Raw genomic sequence first — 21,671 nt, forward strand, 5'->3', positions numbered from 1 at the left:
CTGTCACACACCTGCACATTCACTCTGGCTCTCTCTCTCAAACATACACACTCCCAGGAAAACCTTGATAGCCACCGTTTCATTTGTTCCAGAAACGGGCCTTTTTTACTAGTGACAACAGAATCTGAAGTTTTCAGAGAATCAGCCTGGCTTCTTTTCTCATGGATTGGTTTCCAGCTATAGCACAATCTAAAATTATAAATACAAAATTGTTTATTTACAGGGCTGAAGTGCAGAAACAGAGGTTTGGAACGAAAAGCTCGGCTCAAAGAGTCAAGCAGCAGTGAAAGATGATTTCTATGTAGTTTTATAAGGCCTTCATCAATCCATATCCCGATCTAGGCACTTGATTGTGAGCTGCAATACCATCGAACATTTTATACACAGGAATATATTCAAATTAAGGGAGAATGCAAGATGCAACAGCAAATGGTTGAATAAACAGATTCAATGATTAAATCAGACACCTGGCCGAGAGCTCTCATTATACTACTACTTCTTATCATTTCTACAGCGCTATTAGTCATACGCAGCGCTGTACACTAAACATGTATGAGATAAGCCCTGCTCAACAGAGCTTACAATCTTAGGACAAATAAAGGACTAGGAAATTACTTAAGGTGGAAATGATTAAAACAGATATGAGTACTGAACAAGTGAACAGTAGTTAGGAGTTAAAAAGCAGCCTGAAAAAAGTAGGCTTTCAGCCTACATTTGAACATGGCCAGAGGGCCAGAGACGGAACTTGATATACTGATTCATATCGTGTGGCAATATAAAAGGAACGGAGTCTGGAGCTGGCAGTGGAGGAGAAGGGTACAGATTTACCTGATGAATGGAGTTCCCGGGGAGGAGTGTGAGGAGAGATACTGAGGAGCTGCAGAGTGAATGCACATGTAAGTCACTAAGATTGAGTTTGAACTGTGTGCGGAAATGGACAGGGAGCCAATGAAGTGAGTTGAGGGGAGGGGTTATCTGAACGTAGCGACACTGGTGGAAGATATGTCACACAGCAGATTTTGAAGAGATTCAAGTGGAGAAAAATGGTTTAGTGGGAGACCTGTGAGAAGCAATTTGCAATAATTTAAGCGTGAGATAATAAGAGTGTGACTAAGGGTTTTGGTAGTGTGTTCAGAAGGGAAGGGGCAATTTTTTGTGATATTATAGAGAAACAAACGACAGGTTTTAGTAGTCTGTTGGATTTGTGCAGGAAGAGAGAGAGAGAGACAGAGGAGTCAAAGGTGACGGTTACAAGTTGACGAGACAGGAAGGATGAGAGTGTTACTCAGAAATATAGAAATGAACATTTTCTGCCATAGCCATACTATGCAAGTCCCTTAAAACCAACAGAGGCATTTTCTGGCAGTCAGAAAGAAGACAATTGCTTGTTTAGTTGTGCATCAGAGCATATACTGCAGCCTACATGGTTCAAATTTTACATTTTAATACGTCTCCAGGAAACTTTTTATAAACACTTTCTAATGCATTTTAAGACATTAACAATGTTCCAAACCTACAATGGTTGATATTCACATGATGTATTCTGGTAACATAATTGGATAAATAGTAATTCACACTTTATGAGTTTCTCACTGCATAAATTTTAACTGGAGTATTTGTTCTATGGCTAAATTTTAACCACTGAACTTTAGGAAGGGTGAGGGGTATGCCAGGGGCATACCTAAACGTTAAGCCATCAATACTGATATTCAACGCTGTCTGATTAAATTTACCCAGTAAAGTTGGTCCACTTATACTTGAAGTTAACCTGCATTATTCAGGTAAGCTGAAGTGGAGAGGCATTTTCAATAGTGCATCTACGTTGGACTTTGGAGATTTTGTACTAAACTTACCGAATCCAAATAAGAAATATACCCATTTTTTAAAAAAGAAAAAGGTTAACCTTGTTCGAAATGGTATTTTTGAAAAAAAAAAAAAAGATTTGTGCTTTGTGCATTTATCTTTTTAGGCCATTTTCAAATTAAAAAAAAAAAGCCCCAAGTTAAAAACAAACAAAATAAAGCCATTGGGATATAGGAGGAGCCATCATTTTTAGTAGACTGGTCCCCCCAGACATCCCAGGAGAGCAACAGGGGCACTGCTGTGGACTTATATAAATGCTCCCAAGTACACATCTCACCGTTGCTCCCTTATGTTGTCTGCTGAGCCCCCCAAACCCACCACCCCCAAATGTACACCACTACAAAAGCCCTTATGGGTGATGGGGGCACCTATATGTGGGTACAGTGGGTTTTTGGTGAGTTTTGGAGGGTTCACAGTTTCCACAAGTATAACAGGTAGGAGGAGGTATGGGCCTGGGTCCACCTGTCTGCAATGCACTGCACCCACCATTAGACTACTCCAGGGACCTGCATGCTGCTCTAATGCACCTGAGTATAACATCTGAGGCTGTCATAGAGGCTGGTGAATACTATTTGTATTCACATTTTGGGGGGGATGGGAGGGAGATCAATGACCACTGAAGGGAATTAAGGGGGGTCATCCCTCCAGTGGTCATCTGGTCATTTAGAGTACCTTTTTATGTCTTATTCATTAGAACAGGTCAAGACCAAAAAGTTGACGTTTTCACCCTAGATGTGTTGGTTTTGTTCAATTATGAATGTAAAATGTCCAAATGTTAGGCATGCCCTAATCCCACCTTGGAAATGCCCCTGACATGCCACCTTGTAATTTAGACACACTACAGACGAATGCATAGATAGGTGTTTGCAAAACGGGTTTTCGAAAATATCGATTTGGACATTTTGAGAAGAAATCCATACAAATGGTGCATTACGACCATTTTTTGGATGTTTTTCTTTTTCAAAACTGAGCCCCTCTATCAGGAATTTGATTGGATGGAATGGCACCAGTATATATAGGTCATTTTGTAAGTCTTTATGTTCCAGGGCAAAGTCTGAAATTTGGTCAGTTTTGCAAGGAGTTTCTACAATACGATTGCAAAGTACTAAGTATAAAAACTGTTGTGGGTTGTGGACCCACTTCATGGAATTCAATGCCGAATCAACTTAGAATGATCTCTTCCTTTAGACAGCAGTTAAAAACCTGGCTCTTCCATACATGCTTATATAAATTCATCACGCAAATGATTTTATTTTAAGGATTTTAGATTGTAAGTTAAGAAAATGGACGCTGGATATTTTTTGCTGCTGCATATATTGCTGTAATCTGCCTTGAACCGAAGGGTAAAGTTGAATACAAATGTCCTTTCTAAATAAACTAAATTGAGGAGTGGCCTAGTGGTTAGGGTGGTGGACTTTGGTCCTGAGGAACTGAGTTCGATTCCCGGCACAGGCAGCTCCTTGTGACTATGGGCAAGTCACTTAACCCTCCATTGCCCGCCGCATTGAGCCTGCCGTGAGTGGGAAAGCGTGGGGTACAAATGTAACAAAAAAAACAACACCCAGCTAAAAATAACCAGATAAATTATTCCGTTATCTTAAGCTGGGTATCACTGGAGACACACCACATTTAGCTACCTATAGGGCACATATTTCTTTTCCTGGGAATCAGTTTTCAACTTAATCTCAGATGTCACATAAGTGGATCAGAAGCCAGCAAATATGTCTTAACTTCATAAGCTTTGAAGTGGAATTGTGGTGTATAACCAACCTCCTGTTAGAAAATTAGAATACACAAATGACTAACTGCTGCCCACATCTGTCCCTGCAGGCAGTACCCATTAGAATAAATAGAAAACAGACTGAATACTAGTAGACATGTGTCTGATGAACTCTTCAAAGACGTCCATATTTTTTTTCTCTTCAGAAAGGCTGGCTTTTTCATCTCACATGACAGGACACAAACGGTTGTAGGGGTGGCAGAAGTAAAAGAAAGCATCTGGCACATGAAGACAGCTTTAAGGCCACACTGCAATAAACAGGGAGACAGTGCCTGCCAAAACACTAATTCAACTGGCAATAGTGACAATCACATGCAGAACGTCAAAAGAAAGTTTACTCTTCTAGTGGAAACCGACTCAACTCAGACTGTAAGGTAAAATGTTTTCCAAAGCCTCAGCTCCCCATGTAAAGAATTACAATAAAAATAGGGCTTAACTGCCCGCAACTTAATTGTTAAATTAGCAGCCAATTGTCAATAACCAATAATTAGTATAATTGGTCTTAATTGGCGCTGTTTGGCACTAATTTGCAGTTACGTGCGTAACTGCCCTTAGTTGGTACTCTACAAATTGAGGATCCTTTTATCAAGCTGCCCTTTTTACCACAGCGGGTAAAGGGTCAAAAAAATGGCTTGACCATGCAGTAAGATTTCATTTACTGTGTGGCCATGCGCATTTGTCAAACTATCTTGTTATCTTGTTGGGCAGACTGGATGGACCATGCTAGTCTTTATCTGCAGCCATCTACTACATTATGTTACTATAAAAATGAAAATATTACTACACTCCGGAGCGACTTCAGGTTATGTTCCCTCAGAGTGCCACTGATGTTTGTTGGCAGTGCTCCGAGAAGAAAGGGACTTTTATCCATATTTGGTGGGCCTGCCGGAAGATTCAAATGTTTTGGACTGCAGTGGCCTCTTCTTTAACCACTGTTGGTTTGCTAGGTCTGCATAATATGCGGAACCACAAATGGCCAAGTGCATGTTAAAAAAAAAAAAAAAAACCAAAGAGTGGAGAAACAGGATCCGCTACATGGATAAAAATAGAAGAATAGCAAAAGAGTAGCGAGATCAACACGGCACTCCCAAGACACCGTGGGTATGAGTGATAAAATGTTTAATTAGATGAAAATTTTAAAACGTGTGTGTTAAGCATATCTGCCTAGCAGCGGCTAAATGTGTGCTGGCTCTTAAATGGAAACATGTGGACGGCCCCAAGGTACAGGACTGGTTATTGTGAGCGAAGGTGCTCTGGGATTTGGAGCAACTGACTGATAAACGCTATGGTCGTTTTGATCCAGCACAAGTTTAACAGTGCTATTTATGGCGCTATAGAAATGCTAAATAGTAGTAGTAGTAAGATGGGGGTAGTGGGCAGGATGCTTGCTAAAGAAACAACAGCACGCTCCTAGGCGACTAGTTGTTACTTGGGGCGGGAGGTTCAATGTGGGGTGCTATATTCTTGTTGCCAAGTGCTGTTTGTATATTTCAAAACTTATTGAATAAAAATTGATCGATACCAAAAAAAAAAAAAAAGTGAAAACATGATGCAGAGTTCCCCATTAGGAGTCACCACCCAGGAAAAGGATCTAAGTATCATCGCTGATGATACGCTGAAACCCTCTGCTCACAATACAGCAGTGGCTAAGAAATGAAATAGATTCTTAGAAAACGAATGGAAAAGAAAAATGAGAATGTTATAATGCAGTTGTATTGCTCCATAATGCGACTGCACCTCAAATATTGTGAATATGCACGAAATAGATTTGCACATCAAGAAGGCAGTGCATGCAAATCTATCTCTTGCATATTCTGTGGAGGAGTGGCCTAGAGGTTAGAGCACCGGTCTTGCAATCCAGAGATGGCCGGTTCAAATCCCACTGCTCCTTGTGATCGTGGGCAAGTCACTTAACCCTCCATTGCCTCAGGTACAAACTTAGATTGTGAGCCCTCCTGGGACAGAGAAATATCCAGTGTACCTGAATGTAACTCACCTTGAGCTACTACTGAAAAAAGTGTGAGCAAAATCTAAATAAATAAATATCCTGAAAACCTGACCTGCCTGGGACTCTCAAGAACTGGAATTGCCTACCCCTGGTCTATAAAATACTGAGTAGAGTGGAATGGGTAGATGTGAATTGTTTGTTTACTCTTTCCAAAAATACAAAGACTTGGGGGCACGGTATAAAGTTGTGTACCCAAATTCGTGCACTAGTCAGAAATTTTGGCACATAACTTTATAGAATCTGGGGGATAGGGGTGACTCTCTACAGATCACCCAGTTAGGCACCAGGACGATGCATGCAAAGTTTGAATTCTATATCAGTAATTACGCATTTAATCAGCATTATAGAATACTGGCCTAGGTCCACAGTTACGAGCCTAACTTTAGATGTGAACACTTATGCTGGCTCAGTTGCTGGTGCTAAGGTTCGTGCCTACTGCTGTCAGTGACACATGAGAGTGACAGCATTTCTGTAAGTGCTAGGCATGCCCCCGACCCCCCTCCGGTCCACAGCCCCCTTGCAGTTGCGCACTCTGGATTTTGTGAACTCCGGCCCTTTTACAGAGAAGTGGTAAGCCCAACACTGGCTTACCGCATGCTAATCTGGAACTACTGCTGGTGGTAGTTCCAGCCCCGGTGTGCACCATTTGCCACGCTGCAGAAAATAGCTAGATATTTTTCAGCACGGCGCTAACCTGGTGGTAATCAGGCAGTGCCATGTACTACTTGGTTACCGCCGGGTTAATGCAGGAGCCCTTAACGCCACCTCAATAAGTGGCGTAAGTGCTCTCCCCAAACAAAGAAAAATGCACAGCTGGGCCTTCAAGACTGAGACAACAGGAGTCCTTTATTAAGTTCAGACCCGACATGGGCCGTGTTTCGGCGTCAACAACGCCTGCCTCAGGGGTCCAAATTTCTAATATAACAATACACAAGCAGGGAGTTCATTAAAAACAAATCCTCTGGATAAGTATGCAACTCCCCAAAATGTTTATGGTAAAAGCTCCTGTCTAATGCCATAAAAATTTGGGGGAGTTGCATACTTATCCAGAGGATTTGTTTTTAATGAACTCCCTGCTTGTGTATTTTTATATTGGAAATTTGGACCCCTGAGGCAGGTGTTGTTGATGCTGAAACACGGCCCGTGTCGGATCTGATCTTAAGGACTCCTGTTGTCTTAGTCTTAAAGGCCCAGCTGTGCTTTCTTCTATGTTTGCTATTTGTGTATACTGTTCTTCCCTCTCTGGTTACTAAGTGCTCCCCCCCACATCGCCATGCAGTACACATGAAATCTTACCGCATGGTCATGCCATTTTTTGATTTTTTTACCTGCTGCAGTAAAAAGGGCCACAGCATGCAACAAAAAGGGCCCCCGCACTAGCGCAAGGTCCTTTTTACTGCAGCTTGGTAAAAGGACCCTCAATTTGTAGAGTACCTTGCAAATTAGTGCCAAACAGCACCAATTAAGACCAATTATTGACAATTAGCTGCTTATTTAATAATTAAGTTGCAGGCAGTTAAGCCCTATTTTGAGCAGGATTCTTTACATGTGTTTTTGCATGCTTTAATCATTTCTAAATTAGATTATGCCAATGTGATTTATCTCAGGATTCCACGTTATCTCTTAAAGAGGCTGAGGACTTTAAAGAATGTGGATATTTGGTTGTTGGGGGATGTAGAAAGGGGGGGGGGGAGAATGTTATCCCCTTGTATATTCAATATCATTGGCTCCCTGTCAAGTATAGGCCCTCATATAAGATTTTATCTATAACTCATAACATATTGCATCAGGGTGTTCCACATTATTTGGTACCCCTTATCCGCCCGTATGTTCCAGGTCGTACCTTGCAATTGTCCACAGGGCAATTACTGACCTTACCTGAGGCTGGCAAGGCCCGTATGCAGGTGATCCAGAAAAGTGCATTTTTTTTTGGCAAGTTCCATTATTATGGAACCAGCTCCCCCGAGATTTGAGGGGAGAAGAATCTTTTAAACATTTTAAGCAGAACCTGAAATCATTTTTCTTTCAGAAAATACTTGGGCGGGGCTACTGATTTGGGCGAATATTGCTCTAAACCTGCAGGAAGGTGATGATGTTGTGTGTGTGTGTGTGTGTGTGTGTTTGTGTGTGGATTGCTGGAAAAAATGATTAGGTATTTCGCATCTTTTAATTTATTTATTTATTTCTGAATTTGTACCCCACATTTTCCAATCTAGATGTTGGTTCAATGTGGCTTACAGTTTACTTTGGACAGACAAGTTACAATGTTGTTTGGAGTAGTCGAGAGCTTAGTTCATGATCTGTTAGTGGTCAGGCAGCAAGGTGTGTTGGTGGTTGTTCAGGCAGAGTGTTTGGGTTCATCGAAGAACTTTCTGAAGAAGTGAGCTTTCAGCTGGTTTGTGGCATTCTTTTTGTTTTTATAAAGTTTTATTGTACGCCACTCTGACTAATGTATTTTAGAAGGGTTATATATCAGATGAAATCAACTATTAAACTATTAAGTTTCACGAACAAGTAACATAATTCTATAACCTGTGCACACAACTAGGGGAATGTTGTAGAACTGCCTCCTTTTCACATGAAAAGAATGTATTTATTTCAAACCTTTCTAGCCCGCTTATTAATTTTATTACCTCCATTGTGCTTTGGTGATGCCAAGGCTCTATCTGCATGGTTTTCTGTAGATAATCATCATTCAGTTTCAGCTCTGACCTCCCTGATCACTGTATTGCAGAACAGTTACTAGCCAGCTTTATGATTTGCACAAAATTCCAGCTTGAAAACTGTGAACATCTGTGACCTGCCTGCAAATTACAGCACAAGGGCACAGATATAGAAGCCAAGCACCTCCTTTACTCAAACTGACGTTTTTTATAATATCTTTTCTCAAAGATAATCACATATCTTACAATTAAATGTTTCAGAACAGGATATATATTACTGTGAATGTAAATACATGGCTTTTCATGTCTATTTCAACTGGTAAAGAAATGGTTCCCCAGCTCCATTTTAAAAAAATGCTAATTCCCTCCAATCCTCTGACTGCCATAACTGTCTGTGCTAATTAGTTCCCACTGGCATGAAACCTTCCGCTGGAAAACCATAAACCAGGCAAACACTGAAGCAGAATGTGGTGGTGAATGATTCAGGAAATGCGGAAGCCCTCAAAGACTGCAGGGCGTAACTCAAGCCAGATCAAGGGGACTGGACAGAAAGCCGCTTCCCAATCTGAAGCAGACATAGCAACATTCATCGTCTTCTTTCACACTGAGGCATTTTATCCAGATGTGTTCTGACATGACACTCGGGTTTCCAATATACTGGCTGTCACCACTTCATGAATGAAACAGCTTCATATTATTACACTACCAACAATCTCCAAAATGTGTTCAATTATTTCTATGTCTGCCAGACAGCTGCTGACTCTGCAGCAAAAAAATAGCAGCCAAGCCCTTCAAAGAAGGGAACAATTCTAGTGTGGATCTGCCAGAGTATTTGGTAAGGAGCGGCCACACATTGAGACTCACGATGACAGAAAAGACACACGCTCCAAAAAGAAAGTGATTTAAAGATCTGAAACCAGGGTGTATGAAGTAACCAGTCCATGAGAAAGTGAGTCAGAGGAACAGAAAAACTAGTCAAAACAAATTGTAATGTGCTTTAAATATTAACACAATGCTGTTATATTGTTTTAATATGAACATTCAAAAGAACAGATCAGGTTTTTTATACTCAGGGCTTGGGTCACAGGTCAGTCTGTACTTATTTAATAGGTAAAATCGCCTATGTACCTCTACATTACTGAAGAAATCTTTAGCTCATAGGTCCATAGCAGGGGCATAGCAAGACTTTGGCGGGAGGGGGGTCCAGAGCCCGAGGTGAGGAGGCACATTTTAGCCCCCCCCCCCCCCCGCCACCATTGCCACCACCACCAACTTTGACCCCCAATCCCGCTGCCAACCCTCCCCTGCCGCCGTCGGCTACCTTTGCTGGCGGGGGACCCCAATCCCTGCCAGTCGAGGTCCTCTTTTTCCGGCACAAGGCTTTGTTCTTTTTCTGTGAGTTGTACGTGCAGGACGTCAGACTCACAGAAACAGAACGAAGCCTTGCGCCGGAAGAAGAGGACCTCAGCTGGTGGGGGTTGGAGTCCCCCGCCAGCAAAGGTAGCCAACGGCGACGGCAGGGGAGGGTTGGCGGCGGGAGGGGGGGTCGAGAGGGTCATTGGCAGGGGGGTCCAGGGCCAAATCTACGGGAGCCCAGGCCCCCGTGGCCCCATGTAGCTACGCCACTGGTCCATAGTGTACATAAAGCCATAAATTCCATTCCAAATTCCTCTCTTCATCAGGATCTTATGCCTCTCATTTCAAAGATGCACTAAACACATGCAGCACAAACACAGTCTAGACCCTGGCCCTGCCTGAATCTACATCATAAGAGCATAAGAATAGCCATACTGGGTTAAAACCAATGGTCCATCTAGCCCAGTATCCTGTTTCCAACAGTGGCCAATCCAGGTCACAAGTACCTGGCAGAATCCCAAATAGTAGAAATTAATCCAGAATCCCAAAGAGCAACAAGATTCCAGAATCTCAAATAGTAGCAACATTCCATGCAACAAAGCCAGGGGCAAGCAATAGCTTCCCCAAGGTCCATCTCAATAGCAGACTATGGACCTTCCCCCAGGTACTTGTTCAGAGCTTAACTATTTCTTGAGTGAAAAAATATTTCCATTTAACTTCATTGAGTATCCCCTGGTCTTTGTACTTTTTGAAAGAGTAAAAAATCAATTCACTTCTACTCGTCCTACACCACTCAAGCTTTTGTAGAACTCAATCATATCTCCTCTCAGTCGTGTCTTTTCCAAGCAGAACAGCCCTAACCTCTTTAGCCTTTCCTCATGTGAGAGGAGTTCCAGCCCCTTTATCATTTTGGTCACTCTTCTTTGAACCTTTTCTAATTCCGCTATATCTTTTTCGAGACACGACAACCAGAACTGAATGCAATACTAGAGGTGAGGTCACACCATGGAGCGACACAAAGGCATTACAGTATTCTTGGTCTTATTTACCATCCGTTTGCTAATAATTCCTAGCATCCTGTTTGCTTTTGTGGCCACCACCATACACTGGACAGAAGATTTCAGCGTATTGTCTACAACGACACCTAGATCTTTTTCTTGGGTGCTGACCCCCAACTTCGTGCATTCATAATAGTATTCGTGGTACAACAAAGTCTAATGGTACACTATGTTCTCTGCAACCCTGCTGGGACAATTATCTATGGATGATCACCATTTACCTAATATTTAGATCATTGCAAAGTCCCATTTTAAATTAAAATGTTACCACATTAGAGTCTGCTTCCTTTTCCAATGAATCTCAACAGGAGTAAACCTCCATGCATGCATTATTCATGTCTATGTGATAAGGAAAGGACAGGATTAGAGGTCAGAGGAATATGGATTGGGGGGCTGATTGTTATTCAGAAAATGAAGGTGGATTAAGCATAATAGACATGCTTAGTTACTTATTTTTGGGAGAGTTTTCTAGTACATCTCAACATTTGCAGCCTTTAACACTGTAAGCTTGTCAGGTAGTCATCTCATCAACACTTACCATTTGAGTTCGATTCTTTGGGCACACATTGATGTCCTCAATCTTTTCATTTGCTGGAAAATAAAAAGAATAAGTAAGCAGAATTCAAGGCTGGTTCACCTCTTGAGGCTATTTGCAAGATACACACTGCTCATTCCTTCCTGCGCACGAATGTTTTGTAAGTCCACTCAAAGCAAATGTGTGAAGCATTGCGTCCCTCAAAGAGCGAAATGTCATTTTTCTCAGGGCCCATCCCTCTATGGACAGCTGTAGCAAAGTTATCTTCCCCCTCAAAGAGAGACAACTGTGCTGGCCGTACTTTTTACATTAATGTCTTATCTCTCAGTCTTGCCCTATCCAACACTACAGGTTGTTTCCAGTCTTAGAAAAAGTGGTATGGTAGCAGTCTTAGTCCACTTTTTAAGGTAATAAATAGAAATAAAACAAAAAAAGAAAATAAGATGATAGTCCAATAAAAAAGGTATCATCTTTTCTTTTGTTTTGCTTTCTTTGTTTTTATTACAGTCTTAGAAAGAAATTGTCATTATGGCACAGGCAGAAAAGGACCAGGAATTAAAAAAGGATGAATCCAACATAAGAAGACAATGGATTTAAAATGAACAGGTTACATTTCTTTTGAGAAGTCACAACCAAAGGAAAAGTAAGAGAAAAGAAACGGAGCTGGGGATTGCAGATCACATGTGAGCAGAAGAAAGAAGGGTGGCAAGTGCTGTACATTTACAGAGTAATTTATTTTTATTTTATTTATTTGGAATTTGCTCACATATTTTTCAGTAGTAGCTCAAGGTGAATTCATTCAGGTACACTGAGCACTAACATTTACATGACATTTAGAGGCATAAGTGTCCAGAATTCTAGCATATTTCTACAAGTGTATCAATGCACATACATGCCAGATATGGACCTATATGCTATTCTGTATACACGTGTGTATCTGTGATAGCATGTGTTTTATTTACATAAGTACATAAGCATTGCCATGCTGGGACAGACCAAGGGTCCATCGAACCCAGCACCCTGCCACCGACAGCGGCCAAACGAACAAGCAATTTGTCCCGCCCATCCTAGAAATACTGTATTATTCCCTCGTCCATTCAATAACATTCTATGGCTTTTCGTCCAGGAAGCCATCCAACCCTTTTTTGAAGTCCACTAAGTTAACCGCCTTAACCACCTTTTCCGGCAGCGAATTCCAGAGTTTAACTATGCATTGAGTGAAGAAACATTTCCTCCGATTCATTTTAAATTTACCACACTGCAGCTTCATCGCATGCCCCCTTGTCCTAGTATTTTTGGAAAGCGTAAACAGACGCTCCACATCGACCCATTCCATTCCACTCATTATCTTATAGACCTCTATCATATCTCCCCTCAGCCGCCTTTTCTCCAAGCTGAAAAGCCCCAGCCTCTTCAGCCTATCCTGATAGGGAAGTCGTCCCATCCCCTGTATCATCTTTGTCGACCTTCTCTGCACCTTTTCCAATTCCACTATGTTTTTTTTGAGGTGCAGCGACCAGAATTGAACACAATACTCAAGGTGCGGTCACACCATGGAGCGATACAACGGCAGAATAATATCCTTATTTTTGTTTTCAATCCCTTTCCTATTGATACCCAACATTCTATTTGCTTTCCTAGCTGCAGCAGCACATTGAGCAGAAGTTTTCAACGTATTTTTATTTTTTTTGTTACATTTGTACTCCGTGCTTTCCCACTCATGGCAGGCTTAATGCAGCTTACATGGGGCAATGAAGGGTTAAGTGACTTGCCCAGAGTCACAAGGAGCTGCCTGTGCCTGAAGTGGGAATCGAACTCAGTTCCTCAGTTCCCCAGGACCAAAGTCCACCACCCTAACCACTAGGCCACTCCTCAACGACGACACCTAGATCCCTTTCTCGGTCTGTGAATCCCAACGCTGAACCTTGCTTGACGTAGTTATAGTTTGGGTTCCTCTTTCCCATATGCATCACTTTGCACTTGTTCACAGTAAACGTCATCTGCCATTTAGACGCCCAGGCTCCCAGTCTCGTAAGGTCCTCTTGTAGTTTTTCACAATCTTCCCGCGATTTGACTACTTTGAATAACTTTGTGTCATCGGCAAATCTGATTACCTCACTAATTACCCCCATCTCTAGGTCATTTATGAATATGTTAAAAAGGAGAGGTCCCAGCACTGATCCCTGAGGGACCCCGCTAACTACCCTTCTCTATTGCGAATATTGACCTTTTAATCCTACATTCTGTTTCCTATCTTTCAACCAGTTTTTAATCCACAGTAAGACACTACCTCCGATCCCATGTCCCTCTAATTTCCTCTGTAGTCTTTAATGAGGGACCTTATCACACGCCTTTTGAAAATCTAGATACACAATATCAACCGGCTCACCTTTGTCCACATATTTGTTTACCCCTTCAAAGAAATGCAGCAGATTGGTGAGGCAAGACTTCCCTTCACTAAATCCATGTTGACTTTGTCCCATTAGTCCTCGCTTTTGAATGTGCTCTGTAATTTTGTTCTTGATTATAGTCTCTACCATTTCGCCCGGCACTGACGTCAGACTCACCGGTCTATAATTTCCTGGATCTCCATATCTATGTAGGCATAGATATGGATGTATCACCAGCACACACACTTTTGCCAGCTGACTGCTGTAAGAACTCACACCTAAGCACATATGTGTGTATAAACCCAGTTACACTAGTAGTCTATAGAGGAAATTAGACGACTACTTTCCATTACAGAACATGTGCCATCTGGGTAACTATGTACAGGTAAGCTCCTGCCCACCCCAGCTCAGCTTTCAAAATGACAGACACAAGCTCTGGGGAGCACTCCAGCTTCAACCTCACTGCTGGACCACCAGGACTTCTAAACTAGACCCAGGCGGGGGGGGGGGGGGGGGGCATACAGTTGAGCAGGTGAGTAGGGAGGCACTTGAGGAGGGAGGGGGGTCTGGGAGCAAGAAAGCTGCTTCTGTTTGGGAGGATGGGCGGGATAGGAGGCTGCGAGTGTGGTGGGGAGGGATGTAGTACATTGTAGAGTCTCAGTTATCTGAAAACAGTGCAGTCCCATTTATGTCGGATAATTGAGACTCTACTGTATTACCCCCAGACAAGGCAATTCTGTAGTACTGCATCTAAAAGGCACACATTAGGAGCCTAATCTATAAAGAAGTAGGCACCTATGTTCCCTTATAGAATACTAGCAGAACCAAGGATATATGTACATAAGTGGCTAGCACGAACACTCACGCCAGCCATAGAGCTGGAATAAATGTCAGAGATATACACGCAACTTCTAGTATTGTAGAAATTGTGCGTGTAAATGTGAGCCCCGCCCATGTCTGCACCCAACTATCCAATATGGACTATTTAAGACATCTTCGTAGTTAGAAAATACGGTTTAAGTGGATTTTCAAAATTTGCAGTCGTATGTGCACTCATATGCACATATCTGCCAGTATTCTAATCATTTATGTGCATATCTGGCTAATAATGTACAGAATTGCCTCCTTGGGGGTAATTTTCTAAGCGATTTTCCATATTTTCCACACAGAAAGGCCTTTTATAACACAGTGTAACATGCATGCGTGTAAGTCCTTACACTGATAAGTTCCCAAAGCTTTAGTTTGGAGCAGGGTGGAGTTGTTATGTATGCATATTTTATAAAATACACGAGTATATGCACAAATGCAGGGGCGGACTGACCAGTTGGGCAACTGAGCAGTGCATGAAGGTCCAATATCTCCTCCCCACATGTCCAACATCTCCCCTCCATCCTTGGGTCCAGCACTCCCCCTGTCTCAGCCCACAATCCCTTTCTCTGTATGGGCCCTGGCTGTCTGCCGCTGACTGGAACCTCTCTTCCGCAGCCCACCCCTTCGCCCATTTCCAACATAACTTCTTTCTTCCGTAAGGGTGGGCTATGGTAGAGAGGTTCTGGTCAGCAGCAGACAGCCAGGGCCCTGTATGGAAAAAGGGACTTTTGAGATAAACATGAGGGGAGAGAGCCAGATCGAGGGAGAGAGGGGGAGATGTTGGCCTTGGGAGGGGAGAGAGAGGTTGACCTGGGGAACGAATGTCAGCCTTCATCAGGAATCAAGGCTGATGAAGGCTGACAAGCCAAAACACAGTCTGTGGTGTTCACCTGGCTAGGACTTGCACATACAGATCATTTGAATAAAAGCTATTTGATTCACAAGACAGTATCATCTTGATGATTTTTTCTTTTCCACCCCTGTGATTGTTTTGCTTACTTCATTTTGTGGAAGATTTTGATTTTCCATTTTTGACTCTGGATTTCATGGCCTTTAGAACATTTTAGGGAGCACTAAAGGGCCCTTTTACTAAAGCTTAGCATGTGCTAACGGACATTAGTGTGTGCGCTACATGGCCAATAGGTATAAAATAGGATACTCAGCATTTAGCGTGTGCGAATGTCCATCAGCGCGCACTAAGCTTTAGAAAAAGGGCCCCTAACTCATTTAACATTTGTTAATTCATATGTTAACACTTTTTATATTGATTTAGCAAGCACTACATTTTACAGTACACTGAATGCATCCTAATAAATGCATATTCCTATTATCTACCATTCTTATAAAGGACAAGCAGGTCCTAAGCTTGTGTGGGAAAAAACGTAGAAACCTAGGAATTTGAACAGAATGGTTTCATAATTTTGATTGTCTGGTGTGTATTTTTAGAATGTTAAAGGAGAAAAAATGAACCACTATACTCTGGGATTTCCATAGTGAAAGGTTATTCCTGGTTAAAATAAACTCCGTGCATACCCACAGACCTGGCAATGGATCTCCATATCACCACACCAGGATCAGGTGTTTGCCCAGTGCTAAGTAGCAGCACCCTCAAAGTCAACAAATAAATGACAGCAAACACGCAGGAGAACTAAAAAAGGTTGTCCTTCCAGTTCTGCCACAGACTGAAAAAAAAATGGTTCATAGTGGTGCCCATGGCAAAGTCACTGACCTGCTGATTAAAAATCATAAGCTCGAAGACAAGACATCAGTTTCTTGCCAGTGGAGCTGTGAGATTGGAGTCTGGGTGGCTAGTTCTTTAATAAAAATATCTTCTCTCTGTTTGGCACTTCCCTTTATATCTGCCCAAACCTCTCCCCACAGTCTTGGTGCTGTCATAACTTTGACCTCACATCCCCCCTCTCTCTCTCTCTTCCATGTGTAATGGGCACTGCCCTGGAAAAGTTGCTCACCTGCTTGTTTACTTATTTCACTGTTCTAGGGTGATCACTTTCATGACTGAATTATATCAACAGAAAACAGCCAAGTTGTCAACTTTTCCATTGACTGAGCATTTGACAGACTTCAGTCATCTGAGCAGCAGCTCAAAATACCAACTCCCTCGCAAAGTTCCAATCCTAGTGTTGGGGATTTCACTCAGCTCTCCTCCAGCTGAAGGAAACAGCCAGTTCTAATATAAGATTATCCTGAGGATTAAATATGTTATTGAATCCACATGGGCTGGGCTGGGCTGGGCTGACACTTGACTTACCAAGGGGACATATAATCACAACACAGCAAGTGGGAAAATGAGGAGAAGCTCACAGTGCCTTGTACCTCTTGTCTACTTCCTCCTGACCAAACACTACAATTGTGAGCAGTTTTGGTTTCAAAATAAAAACTTACAACAGCATATTGCATATTTTCATTTGAGAGCTTTTTTTTATGTTCAAGCTTTTTGTTCAAACTTTAAATAAATATATTTTGTGATCTATCAGTCCTTATTTTGTACATAAAGAAATATCCTATGTTTCTGTAATTAATCAAATTTATCTTAGATTTACTATGCACAGTAGGAGTCAGAGTTGGACAGTAAAAAAAACAGAGGCAACAGAGTCAGAGTTGGAGGTTTGGTGTACTGACTCCACCGCTCTGCTTGCTACAAAGGCTAACTGATTTTAAACAAAGTTTTTGGCAAAATTAAGCCATTTACCTTGCTGGATTTAATTCCCCTTACCATGCAAATGTTCTCTACAAACACAAAGAACATCTTCATCTCATCAGAGCAATACAACCTTAGTAAGATCCAACATTCTCTATGAGCTGATAGAGACTAATGTGGTTAACATGTTTGTTCATTGGTGTTTTATATATATTTTTTCTGTTTCTCTGATCAGAGGTGTTTATTTTCCTTTCATGTATTTTTCTTTGTAATATTTAATGAACATTGAAATTAAAAAAAAAAAAAAAAACCAAAACCAACCAACCTTTAACGCTCACTCCTGATAGCAGCCACCTGCTGGAAATCAATTGCACTCTTCAAGACACCAAAGATTAAATGAAATAACTGCGCCAGATGCTAGTAGCATGTCTCAGGATACTCCTAGGTACCACTGCTTCTAAAATCAATGTGCCTCATAAACCAGATGCATAAAAGCGCCACACGCAATTAGGAGGAGACCAATGGAAACATTTGCTTTGCCTGAAACCAGCCTCTTGGAATGTAAAACAGCCTCATGCAATGGAAGTGTTAGCACATTAATCATGTTACCTCATGGCAATGAGGAGGAAGAGGGGTCTCTACCCGAATGTGGATTAATGTATATTCTGACAACAGGGGTGGGCTCTATCATCATGCCAAGTGAGGCAACTCTTTCAAGTGGCAAAGTTTTGAGAGTGGCAGAAAGTGTGCCCAACATGCTCGACTGGCTACCATCAGCTCCAGCCCCCGAGCCCCAGTTTCACATCGCCTGCCACTGCTGTTGATGCTTCTCGGCATGTGTGCAGTGGCAATAAAGCAGAGAAGATATAGGGAAAGGGAAATGGGACTTGATATACCGCCTTTCTGTGGTTTTTGCAACTACATTCAAAGCGGTTTACATATATTCAGATACTTATTTTGTACCAGGGGCAACGGAGGGTTAAGAGACTTGCCCAGAGTCACAAGGAGCTGCAGTGGGAATCAAACTCAGTTCCCCAGGATCAAAGCCCACTGCACTAACCACTAGGCTACTCCTCCACTACTTTCATTTTGCCACTAAAGGAACTGCCAATCCCGCCTCTCAGAAACAGGAAGTATACATCAGAAAGGGTGGTAGCAGCAGAGTCTTTATCAGTGTGTGCATGGTGGAAGGGCCGCACCCCCCCCCCCCCCCACACACACACATAGCATCTCTCTGCTTTATTGCTACTGCCAGGAAGCAGCAGCAATGGAGGAGGCAGTGGGGTGGGGGAGGGAGAGAGAGAGGCAATGCTGTATCAAGGACAGGGAAGAAGAATGGAGATACAGGATAAAATTTTTATTTAATTTAATTTGACATGAGCTTTGCATTCCACTTTAACCTTCCTGCTCAAGGCACAGAGGGGATATGTTTGATGGAAGGTGTGGGGAATGGGGATGGTGGATATGGGGTGACAAAAGGGAGCTGCTGGATTGAAATGGGGGCGGGGAAGAGTGAACAGGGTGGGGGATGCTGCTGCCCTTGGGGACAGGGAAGGAGAAAAGAGATACTGGATGGAGTGTGGGGTGGGGGAAGAGGAATTTGGACATGGTGAGGGATGGGGAATAGAGACTGGGGACAAGAGGAGAGACAGACACAACGGGAGTAGGATGGCAGGAGAAATGCTAGGGGAGTAAGAAGATGGAAGGGAGGAGCTGGAGATGGGGAAGGGAGTAAGGAGAGAGTGGATAGAGAGGGAGAGAGAGAAGAGATGCTGGACAAAAGTTGAGAGGAAGAAAATGCTGGAAAAGGGTAGAATGGAAAAAAAGGGAATATGCTTGCTTGTGGGACAAGGGGGATGTTGGACACAGGAGGGAGGAAGTAAATTGCAGAAGGGAGATGCTTGATCTTGAAGAGAGAAAGACAGGGACGTACTGGAACAGAGAGGAGGGAAATACTAGCTTGGGGAGGGGAGAAGTGGAAAGATTATGGATCAGGCAGGAAGGGAAAAGGGACACAGAGGGTATAGAGATACAGGTTGATGAAGGGGGGGTTGTAAGATGACAGAGGAAATACTGGACATAGGATGAGTAAAAAGACAGAGGAGATACTAGACATAGGTGGGGGATAGGGACAAAGAGAGAGACTACTGGAGAGAAGGGGAATAGGGAAATATGAGAGATACTGAATAGAAGGGGAATAGAGCCACAGAGGAGAATGCTGGACACAAGGGAGGGGTGACAGAAGGAAGATGCTGGATGGAAATGGGGGACAGAGAAGAGGTGCTGTACAGAGAGGAGGTGCTGTGTTGAAGAGAGGACAGAGAGAGACAGAAGATGCTGGATAGAAGGAAACATAGAGAGGGAAAAGTTAGTGAAAGTCTGGGGAATAGAAGAACTGAGAATAGGAAGCTGGAGAGAGAGAGAGATGGAAAGTTACATAAAAGCGGTTTTTAAAAACGGGGGGCGGGGGGGGGAGATTTAATTTTAATACAAGCTTTTACAGCCTGCCATGTTCAACTATATAGCTAGTCAGAGCAGTTTACAATATAAAATTCCAAAACAAGAACAATACAGTAACAAAACCATTTAGAATTCCAAATCAATGCACCCATCTCCCCCTTCCAAACTCACATTATTACAATACAATAACAATCTTTAAAAATCCATGTTTTCGTTGCTTTTGAAAAGCCCCATAAACATCTAGATTGAGGGCTGGATATGAAGAAGTAGTGAAATCTGAGCATGTCACAGCCTAAAACCTGTTTCAGCCACATCAGACCTCAATTCTACCACTCCTTGTGAATTGTGACAACCTAACTTAAAACAAACAGGATGCAGTAAAAGACACAACCCTGCTGTATTTTCAGAATGAGACAAAGAGAATGAATCAATATCAGAATAATGTTTAAAGATACCAAAGAAGTCTTACAAGGCCGATGGGATCATGGTGATCTGTGCCTGCAACATGTGATGCCTCACAAACTTCTAACTTTTTGAGGTCTGGGGACTGTCTATGCTCCCCTCTGTATCTTCCTTTAAAAGTAAAAGAATAGATTTAGGGGCAGGGATTAGAAGGAACCGGGTAGGGTAGAGGAGCATTTTGAAGCAGTAGATCCTATTGCTTGTGGAGTCTTTTTATGTTTCACAAAAAAAGTGAAGGGGTGAAAGTGGGGGGGGGGGGGGGGGGGGGGAGGGATGAAAGGGAAACAAGACCTTATCATCTGAAGACCTGATGGAGGTGATGGCTGACATGGCCATGGCAGAAGCAGCAAGGAGCCATGACCCCATCACCCGAAGAAATGGAAGTGCCAGCAAGCACTAAATGGTCATTTCTCTCAATGGAAGAGAGTGAATGAACAGTGGAGTGCTGGGACTGTACCAGGGATCTGTACTGGGACTGGTACTATTTAACATATTTATAAATGATATGGAAATCTGAACAAGTGAGGTGATTCAATTTAGAGACGACACAATACTATTCAAGGTTGTTGAAACACGTGCAGACTGAGAAATAATGCAGGAAGACCTTAGGAAATTGGGTGTCCAATGGCAGATGAAATTTAATGTGGACAAATGCAAGGTGATGCACATCCTATGTAATAAAACACACCTCCAACATTCTGAAGCTGACTGCATGGCTGAGGCATTCCTGCTCTCTGTATCCATCTTCTGAATTGATATCATGTACTTCCGGGTTCGTCACAAGCAGAAGTGACCAACCACAAGAGGTTTCTCGGCTTCAGAATGTTGGAGGTGCATTCTATTAATAAATAGGATTGGTCAGTTCCTTGAAGCACAGCCAGAGCTCAGCGTCCTGCACAGTAACACTCAGACACCAGAGAGAGAGGGGGGGGGCCTGACACCAGAGAGGGGGGGAGGTATCTCTGTCACACACACACACTCTCTCTCACAGTCAATGTCTTTCTCTCTCTCACTCTCACACACTCAATGTCTCACACTGTATCACATTCACTCTCTATGTGTCACACAGACACTCACACACTCCCTTGGTCTCATACACTCAGTCTCACAGGGAGTCTGTGCCTCATACACACTCTCTCTCTTGCGCACACACTCTCTCTCACACTGTGTCTCACACATGCACTTACACACACTCTCTCTCTCACAGACACACTCGCACCCAGACTCACTCTCTCTCACACACACACACACACTCGCACATTCACTCTCTCACACACAGTCACTCTCTCATACACTGTCTCAAACATACACACTCCGAGAAAAACCTTGCTAGCGCCCGTTTCATTTGTGTCAGAAACGGGCCTTTTTTACTAGTTGGAAAGAATAATCCGAATCACAGTTACCTGATGCTAGGGTCCACCTTGGGGGTCAGCGCTCAAGAAAAAGATCTGGGTGTCATTGTAGATAATATGCTGAAATCTTCTGCTCAGTGTGTGGTGGTGGCGGCCAAAAAAGCAAACAGGATGCTAGGAATTATTAGGAAAGGTATGGTGAATAAGACCAAAAA

At 42.7% G+C, this 21,671-nt stretch overlaps 1 protein-coding gene across 1 annotated transcript in view; it reads right to left on the reverse strand.

Annotated features, from left to right (window-relative positions):
• Positions 1 to 21,671, reverse strand: part of NAV2 (neuron navigator 2) — a 463,718-nt gene that overhangs the window by 311,277 nt on the left and 130,770 nt on the right. The window contains 1 exon segment of the mRNA XM_030200720.1: positions 11,267 to 11,319. Within this exon segment, the coding sequence (XP_030056580.1) occupies positions 11,267 to 11,319 (53 nt within the window).

This window comes from Microcaecilia unicolor, chromosome 4, assembly GCF_901765095.1.
Source record: "Microcaecilia unicolor chromosome 4, aMicUni1.1, whole genome shotgun sequence".
Lineage (NCBI taxonomy): Eukaryota > Metazoa > Chordata > Amphibia > Gymnophiona > Siphonopidae > Microcaecilia > Microcaecilia unicolor.